A 14,886-nucleotide genomic window follows, 5' to 3' on the forward strand; every position below is an offset into this window, starting at 1 on the left:
GTGGAACCGGAGGGGTGGCTGGGTCGCTGGTCTTCAGATCCCAGGACGCACCGTCATATCATCCGGGAATTATAGCCTGCATGGCCTGCAGCGGACTATTGATTCTTATTGTGCTACTACTCTCCCTGCATTTCAAGCGGTGCAACCGAAAGGTTGATCAGGGACTCCTTGTTCTTGAAGGGCTGCCTGGATTCAAGTACACGTTCTAGCTCATGGAAGAAGAATCTCACAGCCGTATACTAATTAAGAAAGTAAAACACATTTTGTGTCGAGCCATGACTGGCTGAGGGACAACAGATGCAGGCTTTATCTTTTCTCTTCGTCCTGTCTTACTCTCGGAGGTTCCTCGATAAGCTCCAGCTGCTGTGCCTGGAGAATTTGAGCCACGGCATCTTCGGTCTGCAGATATGTTTGAGACCCCTTGATAAACCAGAATGTCACAGAAGCAATGAGCATAACCCCAAGGACTGCGATTGCGTAATTCATATTACTCGGAGTCGGGCTGGGGGTGCTGGGAAAGAGAAAGAAGATAGTCGTGATGATGCAGTAAATGATACTGATCCAATTGAGGGCGGGGCCCCAACGACCAAGATCGTAGAGGGATGGTGGCATTTTATCACGCCCGGTGAGTAGTAGAGTCACAATAGGTATCGCATAAGAAATGTTCAAAGCAATAGTGCTCACACTCAATATAGCTTGAAGCACGGTGTCGGAAAAAAGATATAGGAGGCCAACAAGGCTGATCAAAAAACCCTGGGCCCATAAAGCGCGAACGGGTGCTTTCCACACAGGATCAACATAGCTCAAGTATCTTGGCAAGCCGCCATCGCGGGCGAACCCCCAAGTTAGACGTGAGCTGGTTGTGACAACACTGACACCCTGCCCTATTCCATTGAAGGTAAAGAGAGCAATGAGGGTAGCACCTCCTTCGAGGCCAACAGTCTCCCGAACGAGGTCAATGAATGGTAAAGGAGCAAGCAGAAGCTTATCCACATTTTGGATGCAGAAAAGGCATACAATCATGAAAATGAAGCCAGTTACTGCGCCAAAAAGCACTGCCATCCAAATGATGCGTGGAACATTCTGGCGAGGTGCTGGTATTTCCTCGACCATATGAATAACCGAATCAAACGCAGTCAATCCATATGCTGCTTGGACCATCCCTGTAAACCATACTACCCCATTGCTCCAACCGGTATTGTTGTTCCATTTCCCAAAAACGAAGGCCGGAGATTGGAAAGACAAGTCGCTTCTAACCCCCACCGATATTAGAAGTGCCAGGGAGAGAACGACAAACATGCCGAGGTACCATATTGCAACAAAATTGTTCAGCCATGGAAGTACCTGTTCCTTGCGACAACCAACAATATTGATGGCGGTCAGAAGAAATGTGACACCAACATACACCAAGAAATTGACCCAGCCAGTGGGCTCCCAGGACGGGTCAAACATGGTTTTAATCTCCAGCAGAAATTCTGCCAAGAACGCATTCAGAGAGGCTGCCGAAGCCCACCAGCCAAATGTATTTATCCAGGCGCACATGTAGGAAACGAAGCGACCGGTGGGAGTTTTCCAGAGTCGATATACCCAATACGCCTGTCCAAGGGCTGTTGGCATGCTGCTTGTCAATTCGCCCAAAGAAAGTGCAATGCAAATGTTGCATGCGGTGACAACTATCATTCCCCAGAGGATAGAGATAGAGCCACCATTGGTCAAGCCTTCACTGAGATCCTGTGCGAAAACATAATATGTTCCTGGGATATGAATCAGCCACGAAACAACACGGTAGATAATGACCAAATAACATACCCAGGACGCAGAATGTGAGAGAAAGCATGCTCCACATATCGAATTTCCGAGTCAAAGCCTGGCTATGTCCCAGCATCGCAAGATCTTGCGCATCTTGCGCATCTTGATCGGATAGGACCGGCTTGAGAGGCTGTTCCAGATCCATGTTAAATGAGCTGGTGCGAAGATATCAAACAAGAAACAGGACCGTTGAAATCTTTGCTGCCAAGTGGAAAGAGCAGTATGGAATATTTATATCCTTTTCCAATTATAATGCTTTTTCTCGCTTGTTAACCAATCTCCCAGCTTTATTGAAAGAAAAGGAAGATAAGGTGACCTTTGCACGAATGAAATTTAGCGGATCCAGTTTTCGGGGCCATACTGGAACCTTAGCCTTCGGGGCCTGGCGATGGGTCGCGGAGATGCGGGGTATCCGGAACATGAATTGATACTGATGAATCTGCGAATAATAAAGATTTTACGACAGACTCATAATTGGTTGCCGACTCGAATCCTGGTAGTATCTTAGGGGCAAGCCGATACCTCAATGAGGAAAGAGGACACGACCATAATCTTACTATAGAGTCTAAGACGATCAATCATGACGGCTTTATTTTGAGTTTTATTGTAATAGCATCAGAAAGACCAGGCAAAAAGGGAAGGGGGGAAAGCCTGGCTTGTCATTCATGAAGCCATGGCAAATTAAAGATTGTTGCCTGCTTTATGCCTAGCCATCCTTTTGCATAGGCTTCTCTTTCCCTTCGCAGGTGCTCGTCTTCAGTTTCTGCCCGAGCGGACTTTTGTCCGCTATCTGTGTCGGGAGATAACAACTCTTGAATTTAAGGTCAGTGGATCCGACCAGTGCCGGGTTCCAGCGGTAAGAACTTTTCTTAGTCTGTCAGTTACGTACTAGCGCAGATCTGACTACACAAGCGAAAACTGCTCAATTTAGAATTCATATCACAAAAACAAAGTGGTGAATGCTTTTTCTCTATTGGATTTGATGTTGATTATCTGTACTATCTTTCAGAAACCGCCGCTGATATCAATGACAGGCTGTGTGGAGCAATGTATAACGCCACCATTCAGAGGGAGGGCATTGACATGAAGTTGCTTGACAATTCGATCAGGGCACAGTTCCTTCATGGTCTCTAGTGCTTGTATGTCCTTTTCTGGATCCCCAAAGCCAGGGATAATCAGCCCTCCATTGACAAAATAGAAGTTCACATAGTTGGTAGCAGGATCCTCATGCTTTGAATTCTTCGTAAACTTCGGGTCAGGCTCATCGATGGTGTGAATTTGAATTTGGCGATTTTTTGCATCTTTTTCAAGTGTGAGCGCTCTTTTCACTTGCTCGTAGACTTTCCACCATTCATTCGGGGCAGATTGATGAGGCCGAGAGATGACGACAACACCAGGCTGAACAAACTGCACCTCCGCGTCTGCATGAACATCTGTGACATCCAGGCCTTTGAATCCCGGAAACCAGATAAACTTCTCAACTCCAAGCAAGCGGCTCAGCTCTTCTTCGATAGTCTGCTTAGATAGCCCAGGATTTCGTTCGTTGTCAATGATACTGCTCTCACTGGCGATCAGTGTACCATCGCCATCGCAAACTATGGCGCCTCCTTCCAAACGCACTTTTGATTCAATACAGGTCACTGGGGAAGGGTGGAAATCGTTTTCAATTACCCGTTTGGCGAAACCTGCATTCTTTTTAATCTCATCTTCACCCAAGTCTGGCCACTCGTAGTCGATCTCTAATCCGTGCTCCGGAGAGATTTTGTTGCCCCATTCGTGGAACTTGAAATTGATCGCTAGCCGCCTATTTCTGTCTTCTTGGTTTGAATCGCTACCAATAACGTATACTGGCGCTGTATCGCGAACCCAGAGATGATTGGTGTCGAATGGAGTGATGTCGACCCCAAAGGACCCGCAGTCTTTGTCGCTAATCATTGATTGTGCCAAATTGACGTCTTCAGGCTTCGTGTACAGACGCACTGGCTCAAATTCAGATATCAACTTGGCCAACTGAGATATTTCCTGACATGCATTGCGATAGTGGGCAGAGGGCAATGAGCATTTGGAGGGAAACCCGAGTATTGTCGCAATATGGCGAGCAGTTTCAGCCGGGTATTTAAACCTTGCAAAGAATCTATTAGTTTCAATTTCGACATTCGTGGATGTTCTTGAGCATTCACTGACTTGGCTGTCATTGTTGATTGTTGCGAACAGGAAGCAAATGGTGCCAGACCGAAACCAATATCAAAAGGGGGCTCGATGGTTTCTCTTGTGAGTTTGTGGTTCAGACCATTGATCGGTATTGGGAAGGGGAAATTATATATATAAGAATTTGATTGAAACGATGGAAGTTAAGTCACTGGCAACGAGAAATATCTCGGTGTCCAACCTATTCCCTTGTTAGCTCATGAGATTGCCTCCCGGGGTCCGCGGGCTGCGAAAGCGCGATTTTCTCTCATGGCACATGACTATTTTGAAACTGACCCGTAGATGGTAGTGGATACCGGGCCCGAGACCAAACCCAAGAGCGGACAAAAGTCCGCTCAGGCAAAAACCGGGATAGGTATCTCAAGCCAATCGGATTCATCTCCCACGAGTTCAGATAGTTGTAGCTTCAGCAAACTCGAGTCGCCTTAAACCTTTGAAGGAAAGTCCAAGCAGTTTAACAAACAGCAGGCAATTAAGAATTGTCCAGTTTACAACTCCTTGGGGTCTATCCCTCAAATTCCCTCTCTATTTCAGGGGTCTCCACTGCCGCCGGAACGTCCGAAGAAGTGAGCCAATAGGGACAAGTTGCGCCGTGGATCAACTAGAAGGAACGTCAGATAACTAGTATCTCCTATTCTACCTAATTAACAGTTCCAAATATTAAGGAAGAATAACAGTTCGTTTGGGGCCGAGGTCGGAGTTTGAACCATGATTAACATCCAGACTCAGGATCAGTCACCTGCGTAGGAAAGCCAAAAGGGGAAGGCGACTCGAGTACTCCGCAAAGAAATGGCATCCACAGGATGTCGGTCCTCTTCTCTCCTCACAAAGCCGGATGTAATCTACTCGGTCTCTCAAGGCATGAGTTGCCAATTAGACACGAGTGACGTAACTTCCTCTCTAGTCAGTTTCCGACAGACTTTGGTATTCTCTCTTTTTTTTGTCTGAGAGTACTGCCCCTAGAAAAGAGCGGGGCAAGTATCATCCATTCAGCTATATATACTGCGGGAAGCCCATGTTTAATATTCTCTCACGCTTTAAATTGTGCAAAGCCGCATCAATCCTTCCTGGACTTTATCTCATTCATCTTGAATCCTTGAAATGGAAAGAGTAAGTTCGTCTCTGTTATTTGTGGCCAAATTAAATAACAATCTATATGCAGATCACGGCGGGAAGAGAAGAATACATGAGTATTCTTGATGCAAGCATCTCAGACATTTTATCGTCACTCTCCTCAAGGCACATTACAAGCGTTGAATTGGTTGTGCGGTATATTCGACGCATCAGCATTTACGATGCGGGTGGAATCAAACTTAGCGCCATTCCCATCCTCAACGCTTCCGTGTTTGAGGAAGCTGCTGCATCAGACGCTCGTAGGGCTATGGGAACTCCTCCCAGACCTCTTGAAGGCATTCCATTTCTAGTGAAGGATAATATGAAAGTCAAGGGAATGACAGTCGCCGCTGGCTCACCAGCTTTCGAAAATCTTGTTGCAACGGACGACGCAACTTGTGTGAAGCAATTGAGAGCTGCCGGTGCCGTTGTTCTTGGTAGGACAAACATGCCTGCGATGGCCAATGGGGGGATGCAGCGTGGTTGTTACGGTCGGGCAGAAAGCCCATACAATCTCAACTATTTAACCGCCGCCTACGCATCTGGCTCGTCAAATGGTTCTGCCACGGCAACTGCAGCAGGGTTTGCAGCTTTCAGTTTAGGTACGGAAACCGTGTCCTCTGGAAGATCTCCTGCGTCAAACAACTCGCTCGTTGCGTATACTCCGTCAAGAGGACTCCTTTCGCTAGAAGGGGTATTTCCTTTATATCCAACGTGCGATGTACTAGTTCCCCTCACACGGACAATGGATGACATGCTTCGTGTTCTCGATATTCTCGCAGTGAATGTTTCTAAGACAACCGGAGACTTCTGGAACGAACAGCCCTTTATTCCGCTACCTACGGCTGACCAGACTCGACCCGATTCTTTTGTGGGGCTGAAAGATGAACAATCTTTGAGAGGAAAGCGGCTTGGAATACCCTCCATGTACTTGGAAGCGAAAGACTCCGCGTCTATGTCAATTCGACCTTCAATGGTGAAGCTGTGGCAAAGTGCTAAGCAAAGTCTGGAATCATGTGGTGCAACCGTTGTGGAAGTTGACTTTCCGCTCGTGACGACATACGAAGACTGCGACCCAACCACTGATAAGTGGGCAAATATTGATGGTTTACCAGAGAGATGGCTTAAAACTGAGCGGTGTGAACTTATAGCTCATGTCTGGGACGATTTCTTGATTGCGAATGGCCAGTCTGACTGCCAGTCTTTGTCGCAAGTCGATCCTCATATGATCTTCCCACTTGAACCTGGAACGTTACAGGGCAAAGATGAAGCAGACAATCAGTTGAGTTGGCTCGATTTGGTGAATTATCCATCCAAGAAGCCAGTCTCTATGTTTGAGCTCCCAGGCATGGAACAAGGCTTACAGGCGTTGGAACATGCAAGGAACCAGACATTGGAAGACTGGATGGAAAATAAGAATCTGGACGCAGTCGTCTTTCCAGCAAACGGTGATGTAGGACCCTCGAATGCAGATGTTGACAGCGAGGGATCCCGGCTTGCTTGGAGGAACGGAGTGTTGTATTCAAACGGCAATCTGGCAATACGTCATCTGGGTGTCCCAACTGTCTCGATACCAATGGGAACCATGGACGATACCAAAATGCCTGTCAATTTGACTTTTGCTGGAAAGGCCTACGATGACAACTCTCTTTTGAAGTTTGGATACGCTTTCGAAGCAGCAACTCGAAACCGCCAAAAGCCACCCTTAGTGCCGGCTCTCAACTCTGACTTTATTGATCTGGAACCCGCAGCTCAAACTTACGGCGGAGATTCTGCCAAATTGGCGCTACCGTCTATGACAGTCAGTATGAGGAGCAAAGAAATCAGAGGACCGCAAGTCCATCTTCAAGTTCAGGGCACGGTGGATCTAAAGAACTCCGACCTCCAAGACATGTCTTGCTACGTCAATGGCGTGTCCCAAAAGGTCTCTGTTGATGACAAAAACTGGAAGATCGAGGTTTGCTATCCAGTATCGGCTCGCGAGATGCCTTGGAAGCGATGGACAAGCCCACTGTTGGTGCGCACTGTTTGTGTGGTTGTTTGTCGCACAACTACTGGTCTCTCGGCTGCAGAGCTGGTTATCCTGTAAAAAAGCACTTGACATAGTGATATTTAAACTCAATGTTTTTGTAATTCAGGGCTTCGAGCTGCTCATTGATCTACCAAACTAAAGGTTTGATATCTTCACACCATTCACAACCTCATCAACAACCCTAGCCGCAGCCAGAGTCTCCTCGTCCTTAAAATGTCTCCCAGCAATCTGTAGAGCAATTGGTGCCTTCTCATACCTGTCAGGGCCCTGGTACTTCTTCCACTCCCTCTCATCTACCTCGCTTCGTGGTATATACTTCGCATCCTGGGCCGTTAATATGTCCAACTCACTATCAACAGCTAGCCCTGAAGGAAAAACGGCAGCTGGCAGGTCCAGCACGTTCCAGATAGCAGTGTAGCTCCAGTAATGTGACTCTCCCAACACAGCGGCGGGAGCCGGATACGCAGGACTAAGAATGAAGTCCACACCGCGCCGTTTGAGAAGCGCGTGGTACTCGTCGCGATAGATATCCCGTTCTTCTTGAAGGGCCCATGTTTCGGCATGTGTAAGGGTTTTGCCTTTGCTGTAGGAGAAGGACCATTCGCTTAGTGGACAGGCGGGCTCACCGCTTGCTTGGAGTTGCTTGTGTTGGAGGGTGGCCGCATCGGGGTAGTAAAGGGCAGACTTGATATCATCTTTAACTTGGAAGTGAAGAAATTAAAAGAATAGAACTCACTATAATTTCCCAGCCATGGCCGTGTTTGTATGGTTCCCAGTCTACGACTTTGATACCAACTGCCACCAATTTGTCTCGCGCATGGCGTAGAGCTCGGGTAATGGGCGGATGAGGTCGCACACAGCTGTATGTAATATGTTAGTTCAAAGAACAGAAACTAAGTTGAAGAAGAATGATGCAAATTACCCGTCATCCCACATAATAGCAATAGTAATATCCCTGCTCGGAATCACCTTCTTCCACGGAATGGGGACTAAGGACGTATCGACATCCCAAGGCTCCTGGTCTAGTACAGCACGCTGGAACAACTCCAGATCCTCCAAGGAACTACTTGCTAATGGCCCCACAACACCGTGGATAGACTCCTGGCCGGCCGCAGCAACCTTAATGCCTACAAGCGGGTTGCGTAGTGCTGTGGGCCGGAACCCATAAACGCCGCAAAACGCCGCAGGGCATCGGATCGACCCGCCAATATCTGTACCAATGCCTAGTGGCGCACAGCGGAACCCCATCGAGGCGCCTTCACCGCCTGAAGAGCCTCCAGGGGTAAGTTCACGGTTGTGCGGGTTCAGTGTCTGGCCAGTGATATTGTTGCTGCAGCAAAGATGCTGTTTGTTTTCAGTCAAGGGTTACATGACGGGAGAAACACTAGTTAGAGCTTACCATCAGGGACTGTGGCTGGTTTGTTCGCACGTGGAATATGCCTCCTGCGTTCGCAAGCAACTGCAGTAGCAGCGCATCTTCTGAGGTAACTTTGTCGATCCTGTGATGTCGTCAGCTACTCTTTCTCTTTTCCTCTCCTAATCAACCCATACCAAGAGACATATCCTGTATTGCAGGTGCGGTTCTTGAGGCCAACATGCTCTTTGACGCTGATAGGAACGCCATGCTATGCGTTGGTTGTATAATTAGTTCTCCGAATACAAATCTACAAATAGGATGAACCCACTAGGGGGCCAACCAATTTCCCCATCTTCTGATAATAAGCATCCAATTTCTTAGCGCGAGCAATAGCCTCATCGGCCATAAACTCCGTTGCAAAATTCAGCTGTATGGGTAACAGAAAAGGTCAGCGTCGCATCATTAAAAAGCAAAAGAATTGAGGATTATTCACCAGCTGATGACCCAGAACGGCCCTCTTCAAGAATGCGACTACCACTTCCTCGGCCGTGAGACTGCCCTTACCCATCTCTGCCACCAGCGCCGTGGCAGACATGTCGGTAATACTGAGCTCGCGCTCATTGAGCAGTCCGCTCTGCCGTGGAAGGTCCGTAACGTTCTTCTGCGTTGCGGGCGGAAGCTTATCGGCGGGGAGAAGCCATTGTTTTGGAATGGAGTTTTCTAAAATGTCTCTGCCTTTCTGGGCTTTCGTTTCCCAGGTCTGGAGCGACATGTTGATTGTAGAGGTTGTGCGTTTTTAGGGACAGGGCGGCAGCCACAGATGTTGAGTAGAGTGAAGCCAAGAGGGAAGCGTGGAATTAAGAGTATATTATTAGTCTCGTGTGAGCTTCCCCTCAATCCCCGCACCGCCAGGAGGCCAAGCTGCTCCTATCTCGGAGCCAGAATACATATAACTAGTCCTCACAGCCGAGGAGAGGCCCCCGCATCCACCCGTCAAGATTCAGACTTGTCTTATAGGCTAGTTAGCTGACGACTATCCGCGGAGAAATTCCGTTGTTATCTATGCTCGGCAACCCAACTGTTATGCTAACGCTTATCACGTCGAACAGCGCATTATTTCTGAACGCAATAACGATTTCATTTACTGTATGATGGGAGAAGGCTACTTCATTGAGGAATAACTTGGTCCCCCATAGTAATAATGAATAAGGACAATTAAAAGCTCTCGACCGTCCAAGAACCAACTGAGGACTGGTTATCCACAGCAAGTTAATTCCTCGCACACTGCCCCACAAACAATCTGGCACCGGGGAATTGATCTCTGGTCCATTGTGCTGAGAGCCATACTGCCACGGTCTACCCCCACAAGCACTTCAGGTTGCAGCGTAGTCGAATGGATGCCATACGCGTGGAAACACTCATTGATGATCTTGGCCGTTTTCAAGAAGTTGGTGACTGAGCTGTCGTCAACTACTACATGCACTGAAGCGAGTGATTTGTGCTGGTTTAGGCGCCAGATGTGCAATTCATGGATAGAGTGAACACCGGGGATCTTGTCAAGGTTATTAATACCCATAGAACCAATAAAGACGGATGAATACATTACTCACCTGCTCCAAGTCATGTTGCACATCCTTCATATCCACTCCCGTCGGTACACTTTCCAGCAGAATGAGTCCAGATCTCCGAACTAGATGCATGCCATGTTAGCTTGCTGCCCTTATCTGGAAGGCGAATATCCCATCTTACCCAGCGGAAGAGATGATAGCATAATCATCACTGCGATCCCCATACTTACACCCGGATCTGCGTAGTACCGACCATCGTACTTGGCAAACCAGATGACCAAAGCAGCAATCATGACACCAAGATTGTTTGCGGCATCGCAAATAACATGCAAAAGAACTCCCCACATTCCGAGATCACCATGATCATGGCTATGGCCATGGCTATGATCGTGTTTATCAGTCACCGAAGAGCGGAGCTTTTCAGAATAATGGTGCTTATGATTATGATGCTGTGAAGTGACCTTGTCAGTGAGATATCTCTCATGGGGTGGAATGACAACACACCTTGGAGAGAGACACTTCACAAATGTCACTATTCGGTGAAATTGGATCTTCTACCGATGGCGAAGGGGCATGGGTATGGCTGTGGTCATGCTCTTCAGACAGTTAGTCGTCCGATTACGTGTGGTCAAGTCAACAAAACAACTTACCATGCAAAAATACTGCGCTAATAATATTGAGGCCTAGGCCGATGCTCCCAACAATGAACATAAGTCTTGGATCCTCAACGCCTGGAGCTTATGTTAGCTATGTTTCCATTATAGAAACAAGAAGAGACTCACGGTGCAGGGAGATAAACCGTTCAATTGCCTGCAACATGATACTGATACCCAGTGCAAACAAGAGCACTCCATTGAAAAAGGAACCCAGAAGCTGAGCTCGCTGCCAGCCGAAGGACAGGTCTTTAGGCGATTCATCACTTTCAGAGATCTAGGAAGCGCGGATTAGATGAGGATTTGGTCCTTTACAGGATTTTGTCGAGGTATACCTTCAAGGCCACGAGGGCAATCACAAATCCAACCAGGTCATTTAACTAGGAAGAATCAGCGAAACAATAAGATAGCTTGCGGGTGCAGACGGTTGCCACAGTCACATACATAGTGAAAAGCATCCGCTATGAGAGCTAGTGAATGCGTGTAAAATCCCACTATCTTCAGTCAGCGTGTACTTTCCTAATCACATGAAAGTAATTGCAGTAGCAGACCAGAGATCTCGCCAAGAAAGAAGCAGGTCGAGATGCCAATTACAACCACCAAGCGCGTCGAGCGCGACAAGCGAAATAGCATTCTGAAGGTGATGAATCCAGTTAGGATTGACTGAGCGTCGCGGGGATTAAGATCAAGCAAGAAAACAAGCGAATCAACCTCCTTTCAAAGGGATTAACAAAAAGGATCCGAAAGTCTGCGGATGTATCCCCAAGACGGTGGAGAGTACTCACTCTGACCCAGACAGAATTTCAGAAACAGTTGTCAAAAATAGATGAGAGACATAGCCGAGAGCAATATGTCCAGACACTCCGAATGCTTGCCCACAAGGTAGTCAGAAATCAATAGCTGGTGTCGCGATGTCAGTGGCGGTCGTGTAACTCTGGATTGGCGTTGGAGGGGCCGGCCGCAGCCAAGTATGTGAGGACGACGCTGGTATGCGAAATCCCTAGCGGGGGTGTTCGATGCTGGGACAGACGTTAATAAGATCAGTTGCATCAAAAATGCTATTTATTTGCCAGAGATCCGATTGAATTTGTTCAACAAGCCCTTGCGAGTCAGCTGCTGGGTCAATTAGGGTTTCGTAGAGATTTACGATGCAACCGCTCCAATGAATCAAAGAAGAGCAACGGAGAATTCTACAGGGGCTCTGACAATATCCCAGCCTTCAATAACGTGACTTGATCAAGCTTACTCGATGCAGATCGCTAAGTGAAGAATGCTAGACCGGACGACTTCTCGATGTGGCACAATAAGTCGGATTTTGACGAAACTTGATATCGAGATCTGTAAGTGGGTCTCGAGCTATAGCTTCAGGGTAGTCAACCAACCTTGGAAGTTTCCAATCAACGTGTGTATACATAGTAGACAAGAAAAAAATACGGAAAAGAAAAAGTGACAATGAAATGTATATCTATACGCTATTTTTACCATTGCGACTTTCAGATACTACCCCGCCGTAAATTTGGAGGACAATTATCCCAATAAGATTGGGTGGGATCAGAGCAGCCACGGATCGTCAAGCAGCTGCCTTCCGGTCCTGTCCTGCGCTCTTCCGGCAGCCACTTAAGCATGGACCGAAGGAAATGAAGAAAAGACTCCTTCTCAGTGCCGGAAAGTCGCTTCCCTAGGCCATCTCAAATATGATCTCTGGAACTCGATAGATATTCGGCTGTACAAAAGGACCGGACTCATATATCTTCCCAATTCTTGCTTCCCCAAAATCAGAAAGAATAGGTAGACTGAAGCTATTCCCTCTAGAGGGTCGGCGGAATTAGCGGCTTTGGTATATAGTGCGCGATTCATCTATCTTTTTTCGAGGACTCAGCTAACTAATCTCTTCATCCGCAAGATCGGCTAGCATTGTATTATCCTCTAGGCTAAGCACCAGATTATCGGTCTTTAGATCTAGCTAAGGTTAAGTCAGGTAGGTATTTTCTGTCTTAGTTTGAGAGGAATAGTACTAGTGTAAATGGTATTGGCTTTAGTATATAGAAAATCGAGCGCTAATAATAATCGTCTTAAATGTCATTTTGAGAAGGGGTAGATCAAACAGTTTTAGGTTTAGTGTCATCATCTCGAGGAGCGTTATGTGCATCGGCTGAAGGACGAGGCTCCGGTGTTTGCCGGCATAGCCTCGGAGCTCGAAGGAGTCATAGAGCTCTTGGATTAGTGATTGCCCTAAGTGGGCCGATTTGATTTTCGCGAGGTGCCCGTAAATTTTTAACTCGCAGTCGTCCGTAGTAGGAGAAATTCGTAGCGATGTAGACACCTTCAGTACGATATGTCTTTAGCTCCTAACCTCGACAGATATTTTGGCCTGAGGCTCCAGCCCACGTAAACATAACGGAGGCGGTGAGCGCTGATAGGTCAGGCTCGCACCTACCCGATCAGCTCGGTTAATATTGAGGCTCTGGAATGCACGGCCGAGGAAGACAAGAGTTTTCCGACGAAACTGGCATGATCTCAGATCCGGAACCAATCCGCGCCGATATTGATCTCGTTACCCTTTGGGCGGTGCTGTGTTCCGGCAAGCTTGATATAGCCATCCAGCGCGACTGTCATAGATTCGCCTATCTCAAGCGCTTCATTTGCCCGAGTGTGAGGGTTGTAAAAGCTGGTGATACCGTTATGAAAGTCTTCGAAGGACGAGCCGGTGGTGAGAGGCTGAGACAAGATATGTAGTGAACAGGGTAACGAGAGGAACGACCGAGGGGGAAAAGTTGGCCAAAACTCAGGGGTAGGGAATTGATCAAAAATCAGTGGGCTGGAGGAAGATGGAATGCAACGTCGCCGCCAGAGAGAGAGTAAATACTGAGGCATTTTTGCCATTGGTATCTCGAACCGCAGCATCGGGTGATGAGCGGCTGGGTCAGGCCAATAATTAGCCTGCTACGGAAGAGTAATGGGTGTTAAAGTTTTCAGTCGCGCGACGCGTGTGATAGCTCATCCCTACTAGCCCTAATGCACCAAGTTTTGATCCACACTGTGTAATCACCTGGTGCGAAGCTGTTGTGTTGGCTAGGCATATGCGTGTATTTTGCTCTAAGAAAGCGAACCAAGTTCTTTTAATAATCACACCCAGAGTATTGTTTGACTCAACACGTTCTTCTTGTCCTGTGTGTCCCTCCAACATTGCCATACCGAATCATGCTAAAAGCCGGTCTTTAGTAATTTGTCAAAAGACGTTTTTGCAAATAATATAAAAGACGAAATGCGGGCTTTCATGTTCATCTGTGGGCTTATTGCCAGCATGGCAATGGCTGCTCCAAACGAATTACACAAAGGAATTTTGCTATCTGAGCGCCAGGTATGAATTATTATATCTGATGCTTCGTACTTGCATGATATTTTATATTATTGTTTGGAAACAGCTAGCTGATATATGTGGTGTGAATAGACTGTGGGTGATGATGACCTTTAATGTGGATTCCTATAAGTACTTGAATATAGGTGACTGATATGTGTGATAAAAAATAGCTTGTGAGTGACGATGTTCTATGTGGCGTCCTTTTACTACTTGAATATACCTAGCTAATATATGCGACGTGAATAGGGTGTGCGTGATGACCCTTGATATGGAGTCCTTAAACTACTTGAATACAGCCAACTAATATATTGGTGCGGTGTGGATAGCCTGTGAGTGATGAATCTTGAATTGATGACCTACAACTACTTGAATACAGCTAGCTAATACATGTGGCGTGAATAGTGTGTGAGTGATGAGCCTTGATGAGGAGACCTATGACTACCTAAATATAGGTAGCTGATATGTGTGTTACGGATAGGAAGTAGGTGATACCCTTTCAAGCGGAAGCCTATAAGTACTTGAACATAGCTAACTAATTTATTGGATAGCCTGTGAGTGATGATTCTTGAACTGGAGACCTACAACTACTTGAATACAGCTAGCTGATCTGTGATATGAATAGAATGTACGTGATGACCCTTGACTTAAAGCCCTATAACTACCTGAATATTGCCAGCTAATATATGAGGTGTGAACAGGATGTAAGCAATAACTTCTTTGTCGATATGAGGACCTACAGCTATTTAAATATACGCAGCTGATATGAGCGACGCAAATAGACTGTG

At 47.0% G+C, this 14,886-nt stretch overlaps 3 protein-coding genes across 3 annotated transcripts; 1 reads left to right on the top strand and 2 right to left on the bottom strand.

The window, feature by feature from the left end:
- Nucleotides 1-2,814: 2,814 nt before the first annotated feature.
- On the bottom strand, nucleotides 2,815-3,842 carry PFLUO_LOCUS3660 (uncharacterized protein; the record flags this gene model as incomplete). Its single annotated transcript, XM_073780930.1, has 2 exons — nucleotides 2,815-3,788; nucleotides 3,821-3,842. The coding sequence occupies 2 exons, from the start codon at nucleotides 3,840-3,842 to the stop codon at nucleotides 2,815-2,817; spliced, it is 996 nt and encodes a 331-aa protein (XP_073637736.1).
- Nucleotides 3,843-5,203: 1,361 nt separating this feature from the next.
- Nucleotides 5,204-7,219, top strand: PFLUO_LOCUS3661 (uncharacterized protein; the record flags this gene model as incomplete). The annotated part of the gene is made up of 1 exon (XM_073780931.1): nucleotides 5,204-7,219. One exon carries the CDS (start codon nucleotides 5,204-5,206, stop codon nucleotides 7,217-7,219), a length of 2,016 nt encoding a protein of 671 aa, XP_073637737.1.
- Nucleotides 7,220-7,297: 78 nt separating this feature from the next.
- Nucleotides 7,298-9,291, bottom strand: PFLUO_LOCUS3662 (uncharacterized protein; the record flags this gene model as incomplete). Its single annotated transcript, XM_073780932.1, has 7 exons — nucleotides 7,298-7,846; nucleotides 7,899-8,022; nucleotides 8,085-8,506; nucleotides 8,562-8,661; nucleotides 8,714-8,787; nucleotides 8,848-8,946; nucleotides 9,013-9,291. The coding sequence occupies 7 exons, from the start codon at nucleotides 9,289-9,291 to the stop codon at nucleotides 7,298-7,300; spliced, it is 1,647 nt and encodes a 548-aa protein (XP_073637738.1).
- Between the last annotated feature and the right edge of the window lie 5,595 nt (nucleotides 9,292-14,886).

This window comes from Penicillium psychrofluorescens, assembly GCF_964197705.1.
Source record: "Penicillium psychrofluorescens genome assembly, chromosome: 2".
NCBI lineage: Eukaryota > Fungi > Ascomycota > Eurotiomycetes > Eurotiales > Aspergillaceae > Penicillium > Penicillium psychrofluorescens.